Below are 26,212 nucleotides of genomic sequence, written 5' to 3'. Positions count from 1 at the left end.
CCGTACGCGGATTGCCCGCGCAAGCCTTTCGCAGGAAGGAACTTCCTAGACGCGGATTGTGTCTGCCAAAGCTTACGCAGGAACTTCCTGCGACAGGCAGCTATGTGGGGTCCACACCTGATCTTGAAAAAACGAATAGACGGGTGGATTTTCATAAACATCACGGTGGACCCCACCTAGGAAGTTCCCGCCAAAGGCTTTGGCGGGCAATCCGCGTCCACACCATGATATACCCGATTGGACTTCATTGGGCCCGTAAGTGTGGGGTCCACCATAATTCCTTATATGGTACATGATCCCCTTCCTGAGAAGCTATTCTTGGGTTTTCAATTCCCAAAAGTGGGACCATTATTTTCAAAATCCAAAGCATTCATCTGTCCAATCGCACCGTTGAAGTACTGTCAATCCAACATCTTCATATCATACAGTCCCTTTTTTCAGTCGGATGTGGACCATTGCTGTATCTCTCTTCTTACCGTCTATCTATGAGCAATAAATATAAGGGAAAAGATTCGAATTTAAATAATGATTTTGGATTATATCCATCCATGGTATGATTCCAACATATCAACGTTCTAGATAACCGAACCATGGTCCCACTAGTCACAATTGAAAACCCGAGTACCTAGTTGGCATCGTATACTTGGGTTTCCAATTCCCGAACGTGGGACCCATGTTTTAGGAAATCCAGACCATGCATCTCTACACTCCCACTTTAAAATATGCAGATCCTCCCGACCAGTCTATGGATATTTCAGTAGAATGTGGACCGTTGTTTTATTTCTATTTTCGCCGTCTATCTATGAGAAAAAAATATAAACTTTCTGATTGGAATTGAGAGTAAAAATTTTGGTTATGTTCTATCCAAGATTGGAGTCGACATACCAACGGTCTGGATTACCAAAAAAGGGCCCTACTTTCTAGAAACAAAAACCCGAGTATACAATGGTCGAGTATCTTGGAAACATTAGTTCTAGACATTCAAACCTTCACCCGATTCGCTGAACTCTTTTTTTTTTCTGCCCAAAGAAAAACGTTCCCAAATACTCTGTTTTTCTTTTACATTTTATGTGTCAGACTTCAATTTTCAAAAAAGTCGTTACAAAGACTTTATTTTTGTTCTTTCTTGACTGATGGTGGATTTGGTTGAAAAGGAAAGAGGAAAGGATACATTCCATAATCTATAATAGGAAGGGATTGGGAAAACTCCTCTTGGATTTATTAAGAGCTGAGCATTTTTGTTGGAGAAACTTCAAGCTTCTAGAGAGGTTTTTGTGGGTCTTTCTTGACTCCCCCAAGAGCTGAGAATTTTGAAAATTGGAGGGAAGAGAGGTTTATATTGATTTCTGGGACATGGGTTTTCTATATTTATATGTTATGTGAGAGATGGGATTGAGAAATTCTAAAATTTCCGACTTCTAGAGGGATAAGCATTGAAGTTTCTGACTTGGGTTTTGACATTTAAAAGCTGTGATTAAGAGGTTTTCTTCTTATTTGACATGGATGTTGTTTTTTGAAGCTTGTGAAAGCTGAAGTTGAGGTATTTGCATTGACGTTGGAGGAATTTGCATTGAGGATTTCCTTACATAGGTTTCTTTTATTTATTTATTTAAGACTCTTGAAAGCTCTGCTGAGGTTAGAGAGGAATTGGATCTGAAGGTATTGGGTTTGAGAGGGTTTTAGGCTTTGGAGTTATTTTATTTGAGAAGTTTGAGTTGGGTTTGGTTTGTGAAGGCCTTTAAAGGTTGGAATTCGAATTGAGAAAAGAGAGAGATTCGGTTTCTCAATATTAAGAGGATTTTGGTCTGTTTTGCTAGTCAAAACTAGGGGAGTGGATTGCTCAAGCTTTGGTAAGTTCTTCAATGCATTGATGCTGCTGTTATTACTACTATTATTAATGCATTATTATTCTTATTATTATGTTTTCCTTTTTTTAGTTTTTGGGTGTCTTTTCGTACTTTAATTCTTGAAAGTCTATGTAGTTCTCATCCCAATTTTAATATTTTTATGAATTTTTTCAATAAAACATTATGATGATTTTTTCCCAGACTTGATATTTTCCTCTCTCATATATTTTAGGGGCTATAGGGTAATTTATTGAATTCTCTTGTATTTTTTATTATTATTATTGTGGGTGATGTTGTCGTTGTTGTTACTGCTGCCTTTGTTGCTATTATTGTAACCTTTTTTAATGTTTTGGGTGTGTTTGTTTTACTTCAATTGTTGAAATTTTTGTATTTTTCATTCCAATTTTAAGTTTTTATGAATTTTCTCATAAGATAGATTACTATTTTTCCAAAATTTGATAATTTCAACTCTCTCTCTCTGCCTTTTATATTTTAGGGGGTTATTTATGGAAAGTTTTTTCTAATTCATCCCAACCATTTTACAGTTTTAAAGATGGATACGAAATGCACAAGATTCCTAGTGCTTCTAGGATTCATGGTGGTATTTTCAGCCTCAGTCTTCAGAGAAATTACGGCTTATACACCTGGGGAGTCTTTGCACCAGGAGATTTCAACCACACCTTTTGAACTAGGTGAGATTTTCATCCTGGTAGGAAAAAATTTCGCACGTGTAAAGATTGTACTGGAAATTTGGAATTTAAATATCTCTACCACCCAAATTGTAACTATTCTCATCGATCCAAACCGTCCAACCCTTGGACAAGTACATGTTGGATTGTATGTCCTTAACCATTCAATCTACGGTTTGATATTGGAACAAGAGTGTGAGATTCAAGCCGTCCATCAGGTGGATTCCACGGTGTAGATGCTATGGCCTAGAGAAAAATCAGGTCCTCTCATCACACGCGCCACAATGTTAGAAACAAATGGAAGGCTTACATAAACCTGGCCAAGCTTTTCTGGCAATCCATTTGTTACCTAAACTGCGGCCTACTTTATCAGTGGAGTAGTCTGAATTTCGGCCAGTGCCATCAGGTGGGACCCACCTGAAAGACGGTTGGATCTCGTAGAGAGGTATTATTAGTGACTCAGATTCATTTAATGTGACTTAATTATCTTACTACTCTCTCTCTCTCTCTCTCTCTCTCTCTCTCTCTCTCTCAGGCAGGAAGTTGGCAGAAGGAGAAAACAGTAGAGAAACAGGAAAACCCTTAGCTGATACAGTGAGGATTGATCCTTTGGATAAGCTCAAAAAATATAGAGGTGGCTACAATATCTCTAACAAGCATTATTGGAGTGTAAGCTCTCTCTCTCTCTCTCTCTCTCTCTCTCTCTCTCTCTCTCTCTCTCTCTCTCTCTCTATATATATATATATATATATATAGACTTATATGTTAGTTTCACACCATTTATTAGATAATGGTGGCGAATCATTCTCCTCACATATGGCACTGATGTACACCTTTCCAGACCATCCAAATTGGGTCCTATTATGGATGGATCAAATATATTATTACACTACTCATCTGACAGAACCCGAGGCATTGAATACTGAACCTTGACTCAACTCGGGTTGGGTCAGGTTATGTAGGGACGAGCGTATGTTAGACACATGGAATGTCACTAACTAAAGTTGAGGTTGGGACAATCTAAGTTCAAGTTGAAGCCGACCCAAGTTGCACCTCTAATCCTAACCATACAATTAGTGAGTGGTCCAAGTTGGAAGGGAAATAATTGGATGGTTAATATTATCTTAGTGTAATTTTTTTCGGTTATTCATTATCCACAGCTGGGTGACTGATTTGGACAGTTTGGATTACAGTACAGCTCTGCATTTTTTTTTTTCAAGTCATTTCATTACATAACAAGGGTATTTATGACTTTTCACCTAGGGTGATTCTAAGGTTTAGCAGTCTCCCGGGGTGAACATAGGACCTTAGGGGGCGTTTGGTGCATGGGATTAGGTGGGATGGAATTGCATTTGGTCTGGTGCCAATTCCCCCCAATGTTTGGGAAGAATGGAAAAGCTTAGAAGTAGATTAGATGGAATTGCATTTGGTCTGTGCCAATTCCGCTCAATGTTAGTAAGCTGTGTAGGTCTCACCATGATGTGTGGGCTATGTCCACACCATCCACCCATTTTAAGAGTCAATTTTAGAGCATGGGCCAAAAAATTAGGTAGATCTAAAGCTCAAGTGGACCCCACCATAGAAAGCAGTGGGGATTGAACACATACTATTGAAAACTTCTTTGAGGCCACATAAGTTTTGGATCTGCATCATTTTTAAGCCCATGCGATAAAATGAGGTTACAAAACAGATGAATGATTTGGATAGAACACATGTGTTATTCTCAATAGTTTCAAATGATAGTGAGTATATCTATTCAATGTACAACAAACCAAAGAGCAAATCCCACCTTATTACAAACATATCATGGAAGTAGGCTTATCCCATGGTAACAGGTCCTGTCATATGTAATAATTATGTTTTTTGAATCCCATCCCACCTAATCCTTCCCAATACCATGCGCCAAACACCCCCTTAGAATTAGATGAGTGCATTTTTGGGTGAATATGGGCCCTTACAAATATCCCTTCTAAGGTAGGTCCATGCATGGAGAGGGTTGTTATTTCTATATGGTGGAATTAACAGATCATGTATTCATTAATAATGGAGACTCCGTACTCAAATTTTAAAGACGTGCTTAATTGTTAATACGTTCCTGATGTTGCGTCGTAGCTGATGGATGTTAGGTCTTTCACGCCTCACACCTTTAGGAGAACTTTCAATTAGACTAGGGTTTTCTCTTTCTTATATGGGTGAATGACTAAGACATGTACATGTATTTATATGAAAGAGAGTCATAAAAGCTTACCCATCAGACTTCTCTCATGTAGGATCTTCACACTATTGGTTTTCATATCTGGTTTAATAACTCGCGTATAGGTCCCACCCCGAACCTATTTGCAATGATCACAATTGTAGTAAAACCCACTGAGTTGCTCAATCTAAATAATCCAACGATCAAATCTAAGCCGATGATCATGTATGGCAGGCGCACCTAAATAAGCGTCTCATATCTCTCACTCGCCATGTTCGCAGTTTTTCTTTAAGAACGATTGGCTGATATGATTATCCTTTTTTTTTTTCTCCAGTCTACAGCATTCACAGGTAAATATGGGTACGGCGTTGCAGCGCTGTGGCTTTTAGGAGGTGTCATATATGCCGGATTTCTACTCGGGAGTATGTGTTGCCTCAACAAGAGAAGGAGACTTCAAAAGAGAACTACTTGCACTAGGCATTGTTACTTCTGGCCCATTCTCCTGGGATTTCTCTTCACATTTCTAGCCATGTAAGTTTGAATTTCTCTACCCATGGACTAAAGCCCAAACCCAACATAGCTTTTGAACTGGGTCTTCTAAATGGGACCCACATTCACATAGACATCTAATGGTGGGCCCCTGGCACTACCACAATAGTTATATTCTATGAACTGCATGTTTTGGTATGGTAGATCATAGCCATGGACAAGCTACCTGAGAATTACATTCATTGGATAGTCCTAACCACCTACAGCAGGGACCATGAAATTGATGGTTAAAAGGAAAAATTGCCACCCTTTCGAATCCAAGGAACAAAAGACCAGTGGTTAGATGGTTAGGATCATCCGATCAGAATGAAATTTGGGTTGTGATTTTAATGATGAAGATTGAACTAGATATATATTTTCCATGTGTCCCACCAATATGGATGTAGCTTGAACCAGGCCATACTATATGAATGTGTCATGATACAATGTACAAACAGAAGAGATTGCTAAGCTGGTTGTATGTCACAAATGCAGAATTGCATCTGGAGTGGTACTTGGTGGCAATGCAAGATTCAATTCAAGGGCGACTACGGTGAAAAACATCATCATAGACACTGCCAACGGGGCAGCGGAGGCTATATACAAGGTGACAGGAGCCATAAAAGCCATGCAGGAGAATGCAGGGCTCGAGGACCCCACCGGCCGATTGAATTCCACATCACGACGGCTTAACAGGGGTGCCGCCGACATACAAAGACAAGCAAGGAAGAATAGGCGTTGGGTCAACATAGGCCTGAAAATAATGTAATTTTTTAGCAACCTCTCTCTCTCTGTCTCTATCTCTGATTCTGCCTGCTAATGGTACATTGCATTTGCCTGTCTAATAAATGCAAAGGCCTATCTTGGGAATAGGCCGCCTTGTTAGTATGGTTCCTGACTATTCAATCAAAAATCAGCACAATAGCTATTGTTGTAATTTCAGGCAATGGCCCAAAGAAGGAAATGCTCTCAATACCAAAACACCATGAGTTGCTAGCTCTTAGCTCAAAATACCAATCTATAATTCTGCCATCATAACTGATTTGCTGCTTCATCTTGCAGGTATGCAACAACTACCGTCATTGTTTCACTGAATCTGATCGCCATCCTCGCCTTATCAGGTGAGCATTAGTTAATGGATGCTTCTTCATTCTACTTACCAGAATTTCCTCGTTTAGGGACCGAAATCCTGATTTTTGTTTTCGAATTCTGAAAATTCTGTGAATGCAGTTTCGGGATTCCTACGATTGCGCAAGCCTCTTTACCTGTAAGTAGACTGTTATCCATTGCATAAGAACCATCTTTAAAGCCAGTAAAAAGTGCTATCCTGAAAAACCAATGAAATTTCACTATGCTTCAACAATGTATTTCAGTATCAAGCGTAGTTTAATCATTTCAATCGCGGTCAGATGAACTGGGTCGAGTGGCAAGGGATGAGATTTGTCGGATCTTTCTAGGCCCATCCACCTATCTTTCTAAAGTTAGAACTAACTCTAATCAGTGAGATGTGTGGGATAAAATGTGTTCAAAACAATGGCACACAAAGCCCAGCGAGTTTATGCCCCATCAGGCTCATGGAAATGATCAATGATTTGTTTTGGATATTTCACATGTGAACAAAATATCCTTCGCCACTCTCAAACACCCAAATCACCCTCCTTGTGTTTATGGATTGACAACTCATCTGACACCACGAGTCAGTAGTGAAAATGGACCCGACTGGGACTTGTCGGCCCCTGAATTGGGCGAGTCATGACTTATTCACCGACGGAATGAGTTGGTCTGAGTCAGCCTGTCAAAGATCATGCTTGTGTTAGAGTAGAAAAATGCATTAGCAAAGACGAGTTTTTTGATATCTCATCAGTTTATTCTTTTGACAGGCTTATAATCCTCTGCTGGATATTCACATTTCTCTTTTGGATGTATTTTGGGGTGTATTTCTTCCTAGAAAAGTAAGCATTCTTCTTCCTTCAAAGCAACAAATCTTCTGAATTTATTTATTTTTTCCTTCTTTTTGGTACTAACAGAAGAAAATGGTGTTTTCAGGTTTGCAGGCGACACGTGTACGGCTCTTGTGGAGTACCAGCAAGATCCCCGTAACAGCAGCTTGAGCTCGATCCTTCCCTGTGACGACCTGCTTTCCGCAGAATCAGTGCTGCTCGATGCTAAAGCAGGGATCCATGACCTCATAGACCAGGTAGGAAATCTCAATAAGTCCTCTTCAATGATCATTTTTGTAAGTGTAAAAGGAAATTGATTTCCTAAGATGTGATGGAAATATGCTGAATTGAGTTGAGTCGGCCAAGTCACCGAGTTTCAGAACTATGGCTCAACCCATGCATGGTTAGACAACTATCATCTACATTTGTAGTTCTCATAGCCTGCAAAGTACTGACTTGCTTGAAAATACAACAGGTGAATGCCAATATTTCAGCGCCACCGGCATCATTCCTTCTGAATCAGGCCCGCATCTGCAACCCGTTCTCGGATCCACCAAATTACACTTACCAACCTGAAAACTGTCCAAACAATACAATCCGAATAGGAGATATTCCCCAGGTAAATTCAAGTGATATTCCCTTAAGAATCTGAGACTCCACTGCTCTAGCCCGATCTATGATCTACGACAAGTAACTAATGCTTGAAAATTTTCTTCCCATTTTTTGAAGATCTTGGAAAGATTTGCTTGCTTAGGCGGCAACAACGGAACATGCAGAGCAGGAGAAATCATTCCTGCTACCACTTACAACACTATCGAAGCCTACACAAGATCGATTCAGAATCTACTCGATGCCATTCCCGGTATGGAAAGCCTGGTAGACTGTCAAGTAGTGAAAGATGCGATCAACAAGATCCTTTCCGAACAATGCAAACCGGTGAAGAAGTTCATTCGAATGGTGTGGGCTGCAACGTTAGTTCTCTCGGTGATCATGGTGGGTTTGGTTCTGACATGGACGACAAAAGCTCATCATAATCGAAGCAGACATTTCTCGGATGGGTCTGTGAAACCTCATTCGACAACGACCAATGAGTTGCCATCTGATCCAACTGTAGCAGATGTCAAACGGACAGAACTCAAATTGGAACCATAGTCGAAATACAATTAGTTGGGAAACATCTAGCTACCCAAAGTACATAGAATTCCAGAGACAAAAAGAAAAAAATACAGGTTTTAGAGAGAGGTAATATAGCAAAAGGAGGAAAAAATAAATAAATTTAATTGGTTTAAGATCCAGAAGGATTGTATTTAATAGAAGCAGTAAGTGGGGAGCTAGAGTAGGAGCAGCAGAGATGAAATGTGGGAAGCTATTTTATTGCTTGAAGCATTTGGGAGTTAACCAGTTTCCATTCATGCAGATGGATGAGGTTGCAGTCAAGAGGTGGAGACTCCAATCCAAATACGAGAGTCTGCCCTGCCGATTCTTTTCCCTGACGCTGAAATCAGCTGATTTTACCCAAAGATTGAGTTTGTAAAATGCAATGAATAAGTAAATCAAATTTCTTTGTTCTTTTTAAGTTATCTTTTTGCAATGACTAACAAATTTTATTTTTTATTTTTTATTTTTTTGTTAGCATGTTAGTACACCCACTGTCAGTTCACACTTCACTGTTAGCCACTCCCTCTAGGGAATCGATACCAAGACCTCAGTGTTGAAACGAGGTATCTTTCACTCAGTCTACCACTTGAGCTATGGATCTGGGTGACTAACAAATTTTATTAGGGGTGCATTTGATTGCACCAAGTATTATGAAATTCCGTGATATTTTGCACCAAGTTAGACTGATTAATCATGATATTTCATGATATTTGGTTCACCACATGATATTTGGTTCAACCAAACGCATCCAAAAGTACTAAGGAACAAGAAGATACAAAATCACGAGAGGGACAAGGGCTCATAAATTAACATAATGCTGTCCTTGCAAAAATACCTTTGATTGTTGAAATACAGCAGTGGAAACAATCATAAATTAACATAATGCTGTCCTTGCAATAATACCTTTGATTGTTGAAACTACAGCAGTGGAAACAAAAAATTACGAATTAAAATGCAGTTCCACACGATACTGTGAGTACTGGTGTCAGGTTTGCGCATACATACCAACTTGGGCATACTTTAACACATTTCATAGGAGTCTATGAAGGACAAATGTATATTAATCCATTTACAACTTTCATTCTATCCAATGTGGGACTAAATGTTTTCAAAAAAAAAAAAACACCAAAGCAAAGAACTGTTGCTTTTTCAAACATTTTCCTTTGTAATTTTTTGAAATACAAACAACATCCATGATGATTAAAGATGGTCTAAATAGACCCATGCCCTTATTAATAGAAGCCCATCTAGTGACATCCACAATGAGAGAGCGTAGCAAAGTTGAAGAGAAAAAATCATATGCTCTACACCCTAAAAAACACTCTTCCACATGTTTCATCACAGTCATTTAAGCATGGTAGACCTAAAAACGCAGATTAGATCTCCTCTTTCTCATCTCTAACAAAGCAAACAATATCCCAAGGATTCTAAACCCGGCTATCTCCCACCAGCCACTTTTACTTCGTGGAGAATGAATGTCTTCAGCAGAGAACAGAAATGCATCTCAAACTTCAGCATCAAGGAAAATCACCAGATTTAACTGATCAAACTTCCCTCAACAGGATGCAAAACCCAAGGTTCGCATGCCCAACCATGGAGCATGAATGCTTCAAATGGCACGGTGTATACTGGAGATGTAACACAGAGCAAAACAGTCTCCATGGCTGTGTAATATATTGCTCAAGATTCTTGGCAAGAAACCCTAGTTAATTGGTAGTTGAACACAAATTCGGATATACTAAAAAACCTGGAAAAAAAAAAACCCAGTAAAATCATCTGGGTAGTTTGAAAGAGACCCTACCCTTGTCCAACCTGTAGTTCTTATGTGACACGACTCAAACTGCCGTGTAGACTCGACTTGGAGAGATTTTGAGCCGGGTCACCATGAAACTTGATTGCGAGAGTTATCTCTAGCCAGCCAGACTTGTCTTGGCTCGAACCAAGTCGAGGGCGGGTGGAGGGTTCAAACACAAGACGTCCCTCAATCACACCAGCATTTTAGCATTTCACTATTTTTTAAAAATGTTTTATCATTTATACAACTACATAAAATACTTGCAGAAATTATTTAATTAATTATTATATATTGAGTCAAGTAAAGACTTGTCGTGACTTGAAGGAGAAAAAGAAAAAAGAAAAAAAGAAAAAAAAAGAAAAAGAAAAGTAAAGACTGGTCGGAGCCTTTGAGTTAACCCAACCTGGTTGAACATCAAGTCAGGTTTTTGAACTATGGTCCAACCTTGTTGTCCAGTATTGTTTAAGATTATAGCCTTCTCAACAGATTCCTCATTATAGTGAAAAGGGGAAGTTTGGGTGTTTAATACCCATATAATTCCCGGCACCATCCAAGTAATGTTGTCTCGGAAACTTTTGGCATGGCAACGACAACATTGCTAAGCTCACTAAACCATTACAGATCTCCACCTTCTATTTTCTCATGAACAAGACCAGTTCATTTTTTTGTTTCCATGAAATTTCTGTCCTCATTGAGCTCTAACACTATTATATATTGCTTGTGCTTCTATGTTCAAAATCAACATGTCTCTCCAAACTAATAAAACATGATATAATTGTGCTTGGATATCACAAGACCAAGTAACTTCGACCTTGAGTGATTCTTGAATCTGTAAAAAGCCTCAGAAAATTAAAATTCCAAGCTTCCTTGAGACTTTGAATCTCGATGGACCCCGGAAGAGTTCTTGCTGTGAGATGTAGAACTCTGCTTCATATATAATTTAAAATTTTGAATCCAACAATTTGGTATTTCATTCTAAGTATCTTTTCATGAATCTGAATCTTTGTAGAGCAGAAGACATAACTACAAATCAAGCCTAATAAGATAAGATCATGAGCATATATAACAAACATCATTAGTAATTCATTCAATTTCCATTTCCTTCTCCAATCCTTGGAACTTGCGAGAATAACTAACACCACCCATTTTATTCCAGGAGTGTTCTGAAGTAACTCTCAGGGAATTTCCCATCATGTTGGGCTCACCGACAATGAGACACATCGCAAATCGATTTAGAGATACAGACACCTTGATTGGAACTTATAATGGAAACCTAAGATTTTATTCACCAGCATTCTTAACTTTCCATAAAACATAGTTTAAAAATCTGAAAACTTGATGTCCATCAACATTGGGTAGACTCAAAGACTCAGCCCAACTCGACTTGATAGTTAATTACTATAAATAAAATGTCAGAGGTTGGGAAAAGAATATTTAAAATGGTACGTTGAATGAGAATTATAAAATAAGAGAATCAATAGTAAACTGCAACATAGCTTGTTGGTGGAGAGTGCGGACACCATCTCAAGTGCCATGGGTTTGATTCCCCTTTTAGGTTTCCATTATAGGTTACAATCAAGGTAGAGAGTCAGGGCAAAGTCACCTGCGAAACTGAGTCGCATGGTGACTCGGCTCAAAATCTCGCCAAGTTGACTCAGCTGAGTTTCAAGTCGAATCAGTGAGCTCTAGAACTATGCTATGAGCATCTTTAAACCCAAATTTTGTTCAAATTCCAACTATACCTTCGAGAATCTGCTGAAACCATTCCATACCATTAACTGAACAAAGAGAGGAAGGCTTTCATCCTTTCTCCACCCATTTTATGTCTTGCCTAAAACAGTCTTAGACAATTACAAGCATCTCTTTTTACAATCGTCTTCTTTTATTATTATTATTTAAAAAAAAAAAAAAACCACAAATAAAAACTAGGAGTATGTCACTGAATCTACATGATACGTTTCTCTGAAAACTCACTCGAAAACCCATTACAGATATCCAGCACAAGCATTTTTACGGATTAATTTGTATTACTGGTGTGTTTCAAGCATACTACGTGGTGACTTTGGAAGCAACAAATAAGACATGATCTATCACCTAAAATGTTCTGAAAGAACTTTAAATGTTGTAAATTTGCTGATATGTACGTTTAAGAAACAAATCGTCAGCAAATCCACATCATGTACACTAGAAAATATCATATATGGCATGTATTCCATTCCATAGCACTGGCACCCACTAGCTTCAAATTCCATACAGTTCTGCAAAATTGCCATGAAATGTTTTTGTTTTTGTTTTTTTTTTTTTTTAAATTGTCTGTGAATCTGGACAACTGGACTCAACGGGAAAATAATTCTTACATCATCTCCATGAAGGAGTATCTTCCATCAGAAATATTACTCAAGTTCTTACCATACATCTCTCAAAACGAACAACAGTTTCAGGAAGTAAATGTAAAGATAAAACCCGAACATGCACAGGCAAACTTTTGGGCTCCAACTCTAGATTACTGTCCATCCTGCCATGGAAATTCAATACAACAATCATGAGACACAAAGCTAGGGTGAAAAGAAACAGGAAGAAAAACAGAGAAAATTCCAGCTAAAAGAAGCGTAGAGATTCTTTTGATATCCATCAGAAAATTTTAATTGTTCAATAATTTCCTAGATTAACCAAGAGAAATAAAGTAAAATGCACCTGGTAATGGTAAATCAGTCTCATAAAGCATAGCCTGCTGGCGTACGTGGTCCATTCGATCACCAGGTTTTTCTGTTTGCTTAATGGCTATCGCTATCTCAGCGCAGCCTATCTGTTTTTCTGTTTTTGTTTTGTTTTGTATGCTCTTCTGGTTTTAGTTCCTTCTCCTTAGTTTCCTTCTGTCGTTTTTGCGGGTTTTTTGCCCCCTTTAACGCAATATCATTAATTCTCAAAAATAAATAAATAAATAAATAAATAAAGCATAGCCTGCATACAGAAAAAAAAAAACAGTATGGGAAATGTCTGTGCTTAATTCGGTTTCAATCATTAAAAAGATGGTAAAGAATTCAGCCAAAGAAACGGAAACGCCAAAAATCGGTGAATGAAAAGTTTGGGTTTAATATGGTTTTGAGAGAGCTCTCTCTCTCCCTCCCTCCTCTCTCCCTCCTCCCTCCCTCCTAGGGTTTCTTCTTCTGGGTTTCTTTTTCCTCTTCCTCTAGGGTTTCTTCTTTTCCCTTCACCTTTTTTTTTTTTTTTCATATTTTTCTTCAAGTCTTTTTTTTAAAGATTTTTCTGAAGGACTTGCTGATCTGTGTTGCCTTGGCTAGGGTTTGCTGAATTTTTTCTGTTGAAGTAGATTTTTGTGTTGCCTTGGCCAAGGCTTGGTGGATTTTTCCCATTGACGTAGATTTTTCCGTTGCCTTGCCTAAAGTTTGGTGTATTTTTCCTATTAAAGCAGAATTTTGTGTTGCTTTGGATAGGGTTTGCTGATTTTTTTATATTTTTTGTGCTTCCCTTCCTAATCCTTGGCGGTTCCCTTCTTTTACTTCTTTTTTTTGTCTTTCCTTTTTCCTCTTAACTCCATGAGTTTTATTTTTCTAATCTTTCTCAACAAGTGGTGTTTCCCTCCCTTCCCTTCATAATGTTCGACGGTTCCTTACTTCCCTTCCTAATCTTCTTGTCTTCTCTTTTCTTTCATCTTTCCCTCGTTCCTTCCCTAAACAACAACAGCTTCTTATTAACCCTTTTCCCTTTAACTTCCCATTCTTCTTTTTAATTCTTTTTATGTTCTAAGACTCGTGAGGCATTTTCCTTACTAACTCGTGATTCGTGAGAAGGGAGGGTGGCTTACGGCTACAATTTTTTTATTTTATTTTTACGAGTTATCATGTGTTTTTTAAAATGAAGCCTCTTTGATATGCAGTTGAAGCCCTTGCTGATTTTCTTTGTTGTCTGCTTGAAGATGTTACTGGAAATTCTTATTATATTCCTCTTTTGAAAAAAAAAAAAAAAGAAGAAGAAGAAAAAAAATCTTCAGGATTTATTGTTTTGTTGAATAGTTGGAGGTATTGTTCGACATCTAAGTTGGAGGTATTTGACCAGATTATCTTTTATTGTGTGATGTGTGCTCGCCTTTTCCCCACTGCCGCCTTTGATAACTTAGCAACTTCTTCGTTTCGGGCTCTCCTTGCCAAGATGTATGATGTGACCAATATTTAGGCCTGGACCTGTTTATGCACCAAGCAGTTGGTTCAGGCTCGTTCAGACCAGGTGGTTGTCCCAGCCTTGGCTCAGACTTATCATTTTACTAGGCTCGTGAGGCATTTTCCTGACTAACTTGTGATTCGTGAGAAGGGGGGGTGGCTTACAGCTACAATGCAGTTGAAGCCCTTGCTGATTTTCTTTGTTGTCTGCTTGAAGATGTTACTGGAAATTCTTATTATATTCCTCTTTTGAAAAAAAAAAAAAAAAAGAAGAAGAAGAAAAAAAATCTTCAGGATTTATTGTTTTGTTGAATAGTTGGAGGTATTGTTCGACATCTAAGTTGGAGGTATTTGACCAGATTATCTTTTATTGTGTGATGTGTGCTCGCCTTTTCCCCACTGCCGCCTTTGATAACTTAGCAACTTCTTCGTTTCGGGCTCTCCTTGCCAAGATGTATGATGTGACCAATATTTAGGCCTGGACCTGTTTATGCACCAAGCAGTTGGTTCAGGCTCGTTCAGACCAGGTGGTTGTCCCAGCCTTGGCTCAGACTTATCATTTTACTAGGCTCGTGAGGCATTTTCCTGACTAACTTGTGATTCGTGAGAAGGGGGGGTGGCTTACAGCTACAATTTTTTATTTTTTTTTAACGAGTTATCATGTGTTTTTTAAAATGAAGCCTCCTTGATATGCGGTTGAAGCCCTTGCTGATTTTCTTTGTTGTCTGCTTGAAGATGTTACTGGAAATTCTTATTCTATTCCTCTTTTGAATAAAAATAAAAATAAATAAATCTTAAGGATTTATTGTTTTGTTGAATAGTTGGATGTATTGTTCGATATCTAAGTTGGAGGTATTTGACCAGATTATCTTTTATTGTGTGACGTGTGCTCGCCTTTTCCCCACTGCTGCCTTTGATAACTAAGCAACTTCTTCGTTTCGGGCTCTCCTTGCCAAGATGGATGATGTGACCAATATTTAGGCCTGGACCTGTTTATGCACCAAGCAGCTGGTTCGGGCTCGTTCGGACTAGGTGGTTGTCCCAGCCTTGGCTCAGACTTTACTAGGCTCGTGAGGCATTTTCCTGACTAACTTGTGATTCGGGGGGGGGGGGGGGGCGCTTACGGCTACAATTTTTTATTTTTTTTTAACGACTTATCATGTGTTTTTTAAAATGAAGCCTCTTTGATATGCGGTTGAAGCCCTCGCTGATTTTCTTTGTTGTCTTCTTGAAGATGTTACTGGAAATTCTTATTCTATTACTTTTTTGGAAAATAAAAAATAAAAAAATCTTAAGGATTTATTGTTTTGTTGAATAGTTGGAGATATTGTTCGACATATAAGTTGGAGGTATTTGACCAGATTATCTTTTATTGTGTGACGTGTGCTCGCCTTTTCCCCACTGCCTCCTTTGATAACTTAGCAACTTCTTCGTTTCAGGCTCTCCTTGCCAAGATGTATGAAGTGACCAATATTTAGGCCTAGACCTGTTTATGCACCAAGCAGTTGGTTCAGACTTGTTCGGACCAGGTGGTTGTCCCAGCCTTGGCTCAGACTTATCATTTTACTAGGCTTGTTTACTCTAAAGAGTTGCTCAGACTCACTGTTTATTTTAAACAACTAGTCCATTCTTATTTATTCTAGATAGTTGTCCAGATTTATGATTGTGTTGGGCAATTGGCTCAGCCTTGGTTGAGGTGAATAGTTGATCTAGACTCATTTGTTTATATTGGACAGATGGTTTATTTTTATTTTTCGGATAGTTGTCTAGACTAATGATTATATTGGGCAGTTGGCCCAGCCTTGGTTGAACTAGATAGTTAATCTAGACTAGTTCGTGCCAGATGGTTATTTTGATGGCTCACATCACTAAAGTTGCAGAAGTGTTTGTTCGCCTGAAGTTATTGGTCGCCTCATCACCTCCATTTCTCATCTACTAAACTATGAGCATGGCCATTGCATATGCTGTACTTTATTTATTTAAAGGCTGAAATTATTCACTAGAAGGCATTCACAATGACTTACAGAAAAGGTACAAAATGAGAGTATTGATTGAGGATAATTCACCTTCAAAGTATGCATGCACTAAGGTGTTAAGTGTTAACTGTTGAACTTTATAGCATGATTCTGTCAGGAGTAAGCTGTCGATGGAAACTCCCAGATCAGATACATGTTATTCATATGAGGGGGTCCCTATCTTCCTTAACATGGGTGAAATGACAAGGGCCGTAAACCACATTAAGCATGGCCTCCCCTCATCAGAGATCCAGATTAACTCCTGATAGGCTTAGGAAAGTGTGCAGTCCTAAACCACCCTAATCAATAAGTGAACATATTCTCAGGGCAATCCCTAGCAGAGCTTAGCTTGTCTAACAAAGAAAGGCAATGCATTCGAATAGTGATTTGTTGACTCAAAAGTTGTAAAATAGTAAGAGGCAAAGTCATGGCCTTTTTCAAATTTGGAAGTTGTTAAGATCTCTCCCATGGCCATGCTATGTAGTGGAGGCTTCATTGCTTAGGATTACCTTTGCTAATACATACAAGTTATACGGGACCTGATCATGTGATTCTTTTCTTTTATTGATAGGAAGAGTTTAGTAAAAGAATGGGAGCAACCCCCCCCCCCCCCCACACACACAAATGAAACCATCTTAATCTATTATTCACAAAATAACATGGAATCAGCATCTTACACTAAAAGTTAAAACTGGTTTATTGGCAACGTTCAGAGACTCTAGCTAAAGCAATAGAAAAATAGCAAGGGAGAGGAGAAAAGTGAAGAGCACTCCACATGTGCCACAAACCAACATGCTTTTCACTAGGAGTAAAAGCTTCAGTAATTACAAAAAAAAATGCATCTCAAATTCATTCACAACTGTTCATAGAACCCCTTTTTTGGGATTTTTTTTTGGAAGGTTTCTTTTTGGACCCATATTTATAACCACTTCAACACCTTTAAATACTACTTACTAGTTCCAAAGCTCTCCTAACTAAGCTTATTAAATAAGTTTACAACTGAAAACAGACTTTATATGAGAGTAAAACTTTCTTCTTCTTCTTCTTCTTTGAAAGATAGAGGGGGTTTTATTAAGAAGTGGTCGAGATGGCGCCACAAAGCTTACAACCCTATGCCCAATCGGCAACAAAGATTTTACCCTCCTAATCACAAAAACTTCCTTTATAGAATCATTGAAACATTGCCGATTCCTGTCCCCCCTAAATAGCCCAAAATGCCACTAAAATAGCTAACTACCACTCCACCTGAGCTTGCTTCAAGATACCAACCCCCATGTCCCACCTTCAAAAGGTTGTCAACCAAAGTGGGCTTGCACCACCGAATCTTGAACAAAGAGAGAATAGAATCCCAAATCTTCCAAGTTAAAGGACCATAGATGAATAGGTGATCCACTGAATCCTCACTATTTTACATAAAGTGAACATGTTCAGGATCACCATTCCTCTCTTCCTTGATTATCAATGGTCAACACCCTCTTTCTACCAACAAGCCAACCAAAGGCCGTCACTTTTGGAGGAGCCCCATACCACCATAGCATAATTGTGGGAGCGCGGCCCTCACCCGGGAGAGGATGCAACAAAGAATAGGAAGAAGAAACCATAAATTGACCCGAGCTTTAGAAACCATAAATTGACCCGAGCTTTCAACTTGCCACACCATCCCACCTTGCTCCCCGGGATTTGGACAAATCGTATGGATATGCTAAAGGCGAAGCACAGGGTCATCAAATTCTTCATTTGAGAGGTTCCGACGATAAAGAGCCCACAACCCTAAGGAGCCATTGCCTAACCAACAATCTGCCACCAATATGTCTTCATCTGTCGCAAGACTTGCCAAGTTGGGGAACTCGACCATAAAGGAGGAATCCATCACCCAAACATCCTTCCAAAATTTAATCCTCTCATCGTTTCTGATCAAGAGCCTTATACCCTTCGTAAAATTTTCTTTTACACCAGCAATACCCTTCTGCAACCCTAACGCTTTGTACAAAGAAGCATCCCTTGTCCACCATCCCCCTTCTTCATATCCATACTTAGAGATTGTTGAACTGGGGCCCTTCATGCTTTGGGTGGTCCTACGGATTACCATATATTTCCTCCTATTAGTTTATTATTATAAATTAGAGAGAGGGGTGTGAGGAAACCATAATCTCTTAATTAAACCTAAATTAGAGTTTATTATGACCATTCTTCTCCAAAGAGAATTTTCCTGTCCCAAACCTCCACCACTTCCCTAAGAGTGCAATATTCATAGCTTCCAACACTCTAATGTTAGTCCTTCCAAAATTTAATCCTCTCACTGTTTCTAATCAAGACCTATATCCCCTCAAATTTTGCTTTTATACAAGCAATGCCCTTCCACAACCCCGACACTTTGTACAAAGAAGCATCGCTTGTCCACCATCCCTCTTCCTCACATCCATACTTACAGACAATCATTATTCTCTAAAGAACGCAACCCAGCTCCGCTTCCATATTCCCCAAAACCTATTTTTTCTAACTGCTGATTTTATTTTTGAGCATACGAAGTTTTCAACGTAACTTAAACCTAGCATATCCCTCTACCACAAGCACCTCCCACCAAAGCATCACTAAGTTCAAGAATCCTTCCACTTCTAGCCAGGCCAGCTCAAACCTAAAGGGTAGAGGGCCCCAATTCTTCGAGTCCACTTCTAAGAGAATAGGACAATGGTTAGAGGCAAACCACGCTGAGTCACCAAAGGAAACTTGTCCACCCTCCCATATAAACCAAAAATTTGTCAATCTTAATCATTATAAGCGTTTCCCGGCCATTCAACCAAGCAAAGTTAACCGCCCCCTTTGGAAGATTAATCAACTTTTCGGAATTCGCCCAATTGGAAAAATCAATCGATCATCCTCTGAGTTAACTTGCCCCCATTAAACTTCTCCAACGAAAATGTGACATTAAGTCACCGCCCACAACCCATGGCTCCACACATCGACTCCTAGCATCATAGAGCTCCGCCCAAAACTAAGCCTTCGGCTAGCCTCATTAGGCCCTTATATAGACGTATTATCTTGAAAATATCGCTAACACTAGTAGTCTCAAAAAGTCCAAGTATCAGCGATATCGCTAAGTATCGCCAATATTTTCGACTATATAAATTCCAAGTGTCGCTCGTATCGCCAATCTTTTTAATTATGCAAATTCCAGGTGTGGCTTGTATCGGTGATATTTCGATAATATAGCCAATGTATCAATATCACCAAAAATTTGTTTATTAAAAAAAAAAAAATGGTCACATGGTTATACGCAGTGTTCGAATTGTTGACAATAATATTGATCATATCACGATATTATTGTTATCGCAACATGAGTGATATCGAGACCACATTCTTTCGTTTCATTTCCAGTTGTCAATGATTTCTCGATGAAATATTGTGTGTTGTCAATATTTTGAAATATTCAAAGATATTTGGATGGAATGTTGGATGGTTGGATGGTTGGATGGATGCTTGGCTAGATAGATGGGATGGTTGGACTAGTTTCTTATGACAACATATGCTTTTAGGCCCGCATTAAATGGAAACTTATTATATATGCATTCTTTTTGCAATTTTGTATTCCTAGATATGCAAATATGTGTTATCTTTAAAAAAATGCAAGTATGTATATTTTAGCATCTCCCGAAGTTTCACTAAAAAAGTCCGTTGTTTTCCCCATGTTTCCTTACATTTCTAGTTATCAGCGATATCGATATGGTTTTTGTATCCGCAACCAGTGAAACTTATAGCAATATCAATACTTCAAACACTATATAAACGTGATGAGATAGCGAGAGCCAGACGTAGCATCCTTAAATCTGACAGATAACGAAAAGTTACCTCCCCACCAATCTTCCTTAACCCAGGTTAATGAATTCCACAACACAATGATGCCCCCAAAAGTACCATCCATGTTAACAACCTGGTCCTGGTTACGACAACCCCACACCGAATCCACAATATGCCTATCGCAAACAGCCAACTTGGATTCTTGCAAAGAAATTATTTGCGCCTTCAATCTTCTACAAGTCTCATTCACTTTCCCTCTTTTATGTCGGTCGCCCAGCCCTCTAACATTCCTTGATAACATCGTCATCCGGACAATGATCTTGCCTTTCTCCCCAAACGAGCTCCACAATCCCCTACCGACATCATAGTTAATAGAAGAAAACAATCTTACCAGTTTGCGCTAACCACTGCTCACCTTCTGATTTCTAACAAGAGTCATCGCCCAATCCCTGCAACTATTTGTCGAGCAACGAATTTAAATAATTCGTAGTAGTCCTCTTATCGATCAGCGAAGGTGACGACGATCATCTTACCCATCATGCACATCCAAGCCTCTCAGATCCAACTCTTATCCCCAGCTGCTGCAACAAAGCTTTCCTCCCTAGTGTTAGAGTAAAAATTTCTTAAAACTTCCTAAAAACTAAAGATGTTCTAAATCTTCCATAACATAACCAAATCCTCTTAAACTGAACTTTGAAAACTACTAATTGGAAGACCCTAACCAAACCAACTCAGAAACTTCTATAACTCCAAACCAAAACCCATTATGAAATCTTTTGACTGGCCAAATTTTGGCTCTCAATTGACTCACCACACTTGCAAGCTCACTAAAGCCAATGACTCAACAGAATCTTGGTCATGTATCTTAAAATTGGTGGTGGAATCACATAGTTTGGACTCCCTATATAACCTAGAAAGCTTTCAAACGGGAGAATATTCATGTCATTCTGACATGGTTTGAAATTGAATGAGAGTAATACTTGTAGATGACGAAAATAGGGTACCACTATAATAAAGGAACTAATTGATTGGGCTTTCTCACACAAGTAGTTGGGGCCCATCTTGGACCAAATCACTAAACAATCATGAAAAGTAACCTCAGGGTATGGTTGGGAGTTGCATGAAAATGGGATGCCCCAATAAACTCAGCTTTGGGCTTTGGGCTTTAGCAGGTCGTTGACTCATTGCCCAATTTCATTGATAAAAGACTTTACATGTACATATGCTTTTCCAAAAAGCAAAGAAACCCTAATCAAATCCTAACCATCTATTTTAATAAAATGACAATGTTGACTAAAATATCCAGAGTCTGATGTAGAGCGGGCCACGGACCTATTCTTGGCACAGTGGACCGAAAGAAGCCTGAACGAAAGCGAATGTAGTCTGTTAGATCCTAGCCCATTCCTGCATGGGGCACAACGCAACTGGGCCTCAAGCATGTCCGGATTGAAGAGATTCATTCCGGATACGGAGAAATTGACATTCTTAGTGTGAACCGTAAATCAACCATAATTTTGATTCGGATATCGTTGCAAGACACGACCTATGAATTTTGACTGGAACAAGCCATCTGGGGCCAATTGACCCACGTAAGAAGGTTGTGGCGCTCTGTTTTGTGAGAAAACGACTCATTCCAATTCAAAATCACGGTTTTAGGAAAAACTTATTATTTTTAATAAGTTTTAGGTTGGACCTATTTCTTTTGTCTTAGAGTTTTAGTATACGGAGTCTTCTTAGGATTTGCTTCTTATCATGCCAGGAATCATCTGGCACAATTAAATTAGCGCTTTTTATTTTTAATCAATTTTACTATTTCGAGTAAGTTTTAGTTTAGTCGCATCAGGATTCTTAATTAGGATTTTTGTTTTATTATTTAAAGCATTGTAATTTCGTTTTAAAGATACATATCAATAAAACATTTTGAATTTTCCTTTATTTCTTGCGAATTCAAGAGTCATTACACCTTGTGGATTCAAGGTTCATATCATGTAGAGGAGGCGGTGTTCTTCCTCTATTCATCTTACAACATTTCCCTACATCAAAGTCCTATCATAAACATACATGATACATCCCTTCCATAAAACCTATCGTAATAATCCATGTCAAAATTGCATGGTCTTGAGCTTGTTTGAAAGATAACTCAATAGACTTTCAGATGGACCAATTCGTGTCACTCGGAGTCGTTTAGTACCAGAAAAGTGGGTCAAAATGTGATAAAATAAAGAGACTTATTGATTGTTGTTAAATAATCTATTTTGCCTTTCCAAAAATAATGAATATATGCAATTGTCCAATAGTATGGACCATATGAACCCACGGATCTATCAGACCATGCAGATCAATCATATCATCACGTAGGGGGCACCAATTGATTAGAAGTTTTATGCACCCAATCCACTTATTGGATATCTTTATCATTGTCACTCTTGGTCTGCATCATTCCCTCCTGGCTAGGAAGAAATGCATCCTTGACTTAGAACCATCAGCCATTTCCATCAGCTTGGCCCGCCTTTATGTCATACCACCGTCATCTTTGGTAGCAACTAAAGATGTAGGCCCACATGTTGGAGTGACCTCGTCATTATTAGACTCCACTGCATGGCACTCTCTCAAGATGAAGATAAGGTTACCTATAGATCATTGCTAAATATTCTAGTTTTTGTGTGCAAAACTGCAAAAATATGATATAGTTCAATAATATGGACCACATGGGCCCACATATCAATATGCCCATCACGTGCACTTGCTAATCAGACAATTTCAAGGACCAAATCAAGGGACCCACTGATTGGATATCTTGATTGTTGCCACAGTAAGGTGGCATCACTTCTCCTCCCAATATAACCATATGTAGCCTCGTACCCCATGTATCCTGGACTCGGCCATTTCAAATGCATTAATCCATTGTCTTCCTTCAACGCCCTAGAGTTGGATGGACATCTTCCAAGCCTCATTTCAAGCTCTATCAAGACAACCGGGGTGCAAGACCTTTGTTCATATCCTACCTCCACCAATCTCTCATCCAATGCTTTGATTAAATAAACTTGGTGAACAAAATGGATTTTATCTTTCCTTTTATTTGTTTGTGAGTTTCGTGTTTATTCTAGTAACAATAGACACATCCCTATCAAACACTTCGCAACAATGCGTATGTCAGTGCATGCTGCCAATTTCACAACATGCAAAGTTCCCCCATCATTGTGATCAGGTTTTGCTAGGCAAGATTGAATCTCGCAGCAAGAACAAAAGTTGCGAAGGTTTGATCTACTTTGAATGGGATCTTCCTCATAGTGGAATGAAGAACTGATTTTCGCAAAATTCAAATGCCCACCCTTTATTACCTTTCTTCAATTTATACATATAATGTTCCTTCTAAATAACCAAGTATGTCAATGCACTCTTATGATCTTATCTACTCGCCAAAAAAAGTAAGAAAGCCCATCCCAATCTAAATGAAAGATTCAAATTCAAAAGTAATCCCCTCCCAATCAAAATTTAAAATTCAAATCCAAAAGCAAATCCCATCTACTTGTCCTTCCTATGAAGGACTAGTTCCTAAGATCCTATCAAATTGTTGCAAGCTACAAATTTCACAACATCCAAAGTTCCCCATATGATTGGTATCCTTGCTTTCCTAAAAAGAAATTATGAAACAATTGCCCTCAGAGTCAATGACAATAAAGAAACAGTTGTCCACATGTAAATAATGATCCCAAAATGGAAAGAGAGTTGTCTAAACACATAAAAATCATCATACCATGTTAGTAAAATATACAATGAAGTAAATGCATCACCATACATTACATCACTAACTAAGAATCCATGGCTCCATTTAGCCCATGTTTGGAAACCACTTAAAAATGACCTCATCTCATTTTAGTTAATCATAATTGTGTATCAGAGATCAGCTTTTCTAGTAGGAATTTAAAAATAATCCTTGTAACCAACAATTTATATAATCTCTAATACATAATTACAATTAACGAAAATTCCATTTTTAGAAGACAATGTACACTAACGTCACTCAGCACTCCATGTCTGTAACCAAAACACTAAAATTCCCACCAAGAATTCAAAGAAATCTACCTTAACTGCTTCCACATTATGGTAATTGAGTGATTCCAACTTCGAGATTCGCGCTTCTAGGGCATCGAATTGATGCATCATCTACCCAAATATGAAAAAAGTTCTAATTAAGTAAAATCAAAGAAAAGCTGCTAATATTACTTGCACAAGTACAATCCTACTTGTGACTGGATGTGCCACCATGGCGCATGAATTTGTGATCCGTGCCGTTGATCAGGTAGGTCCAGTCATGTATCTACCATCGATCAACGAGGCATTGTAGGATACATGAGCCAACGCTTCACATGGCATAAACAGGTTTTCAGTCTGACAAATGGGGCCATTCTTCGATAATCGGGAAATCCAGACCGTTATCATGTAATGTCCCAATGTGGATGGACCCATCCCCAAACATCTCATGGATTGGAAGATCTCAGCCACCAATCTTTGGACAATGAGGACTGTTACTGTATTTTTCTCTTCCAGACCGTCCGTTTGTAGGCCAGCAATCAGAAGCTTACGATCATCCTATCAAGGAGCTCTTCCACGAATAGTCCATCCACGTTGGGGGACACAGCAGATCAACGGAAGGTATCGTATCCTCTATTCCACTGGTTCAAATATCTGCCCATTGGGTGGGTGGGCCCCGCGAGTAGGCCTTTTACAGAAACGACGAGAAGACTGGAAAGGGCAGAAGGGAGAATTAGGAAGAAGAGACGGGTATTTACTTGGGAAGAAATGGAAGATCGTTCGTTGAGGAGATCTTTCCAGACGACATGAGAAATCGCAGCTCCCGCTACTGAGAATCCGACAGCGAACCATAGCAACCGCGTTCTCAGCATTTTGTCCTCTTTTCCAGTTTTTTTCTTTCATTCACAGGCAATGACCCGAACGGATGGCAGCTTAATATAGGGTCATGAGATGGAAGGGTATTTTCGTCTTTTTGGCGGACTTTCTGCCATGACTCGCGTAAGGGGGTGTTTGTTTTCTTATTTACGGCTGGAAATAAAAGTAGATAAATAATTATTATTTTCCATGAGAAATACCCTATAGCCGCCTATGCACGGTAAGTTTTGACTTGACTTGACACTAATACCAAGAAAAGGGCCCCTATGATATATGTGTCTGATCCAAGCCGCACATTCATTGTAACAGCTCGTTTTAAGATATAAACTTAAAATCGAGGTAAATCCAAAGTGCAAGTGTACCACAACACGAGAAACACAGGGATTAAACACATACAATTGAAAACTTCTTGTGGGCCATCGGAGTCTTGTACCTGGTTGACATTTGTGTTTTTCCTTCATCCGTGTCTGTGTGATCGTATGAACAGGTTGGATCATAGATACAAATCAGTGTTGGACCCATGCAGGACTTCACATTTAAACGATGGATGTCCGTATCCCCTTGCTTGCTGCTATGCTGACCAACTGAACTTATAATCCACCATTTTTTTGGCACAAGCATTAAAATGTTTTTTTTTCTTTTGGGTTAGCTTGTTAGCACACACTAATGTCAGTACACACTCCATGTTAACCACCCCTGCTAGGGATCCATACCAAGACCTCAAGTGTTGAAACGAGGTACCTCCACTCAAGCATTAAAATGGTTTGATAAAATAAATGGATGGCAAATACATCACGGTGAGATTTAAAACTTTTACTCCATTTGCAATGGTAAATAGGAAAACAAACAGGCCAAATCCATCGCAACGTAGAAAACACATTCTCAAATCCACACCATCCATCAACTTTAACGACATCTTTTCATGGCATGTGATAAATTTAAGTGAAATCCAATCCCTAGATGGGCCGTGCTTAAAGGAATGATTAGTATCAATTTTTAGAAGAAAACGTAGCTCTCTAAATTCTTTTTATTTTTTTTCTCATTCATCAATTTGAATTTTGTATTATATCTTCTATTTTATAGTTAATAATAAAAAGATAGGTTTTAACAAATTTTGGCACCATGGCTACTGTCTTTTAAGTCTTATAAAATTGAAATTTTT

The 26,212-nt window shown here is 38.7% G+C and overlaps 2 protein-coding genes across 3 annotated transcripts; one reads left to right on the top strand and one right to left on the bottom strand.

Annotated features, from left to right (window-relative positions):
* The first annotated feature begins 1,150 nt into the window (after window positions 1-1,150).
* LOC131240184 (uncharacterized) lies at window positions 1,151-8,774 on the top strand. Its single transcript, XM_058238288.1, has 11 exons — window positions 1,151-1,850; window positions 2,393-2,539; window positions 3,072-3,205; window positions 5,065-5,261; window positions 5,754-6,023; window positions 6,321-6,379; window positions 6,489-6,525; window positions 7,139-7,210; window positions 7,305-7,455; window positions 7,674-7,817; window positions 7,928-8,774. The coding sequence occupies exons 2-11, from the start codon at window positions 2,401-2,403 to the stop codon at window positions 8,348-8,350; spliced, it is 1,626 nt and encodes a 541-aa protein (XP_058094271.1). The 5' UTR covers window positions 1,151-1,850; window positions 2,393-2,400; the 3' UTR covers window positions 8,351-8,774.
* A 3,740-nt stretch (window positions 8,775-12,514) lies between these two features.
* LOC131240183 (uncharacterized) lies at window positions 12,515-25,179 on the bottom strand. Of its 2 annotated transcripts, XR_009168648.1 has the most exons (4): window positions 24,933-25,179; window positions 24,387-24,460; window positions 24,226-24,306; window positions 12,638-12,666 (listed from the first exon to the last, which is right to left on the bottom strand). XR_009168648.1 is itself a non-coding variant. In XM_058238287.1 (3 exons), exons 1-3 carry the CDS (start codon window positions 25,044-25,046, stop codon window positions 12,655-12,657), a joined length of 207 nt encoding a protein of 68 aa, XP_058094270.1. In that variant the 5' UTR covers window positions 25,047-25,131; the 3' UTR covers window positions 12,515-12,654. The 2 variants fall into 2 exon arrangements, 1 of the variants encoding a protein (XP_058094270.1); XM_058238287.1 differs by lacking the exon at window positions 24,387-24,460 and having other exon boundaries at window positions 12,515-12,666; window positions 24,933-25,131.
* Window positions 25,180-26,212: the final 1,033 nt, after the last annotated feature.

This window comes from Magnolia sinica, chromosome 3 (assembly GCF_029962835.1).
Source record: "Magnolia sinica isolate HGM2019 chromosome 3, MsV1, whole genome shotgun sequence".
Lineage (NCBI taxonomy): Eukaryota > Viridiplantae > Streptophyta > Magnoliopsida > Magnoliales > Magnoliaceae > Magnolia > Magnolia sinica.
Note: the sequence above shows the minus strand (reverse complement) of the source record. Positions and strands in the feature narration are given on the sequence as shown.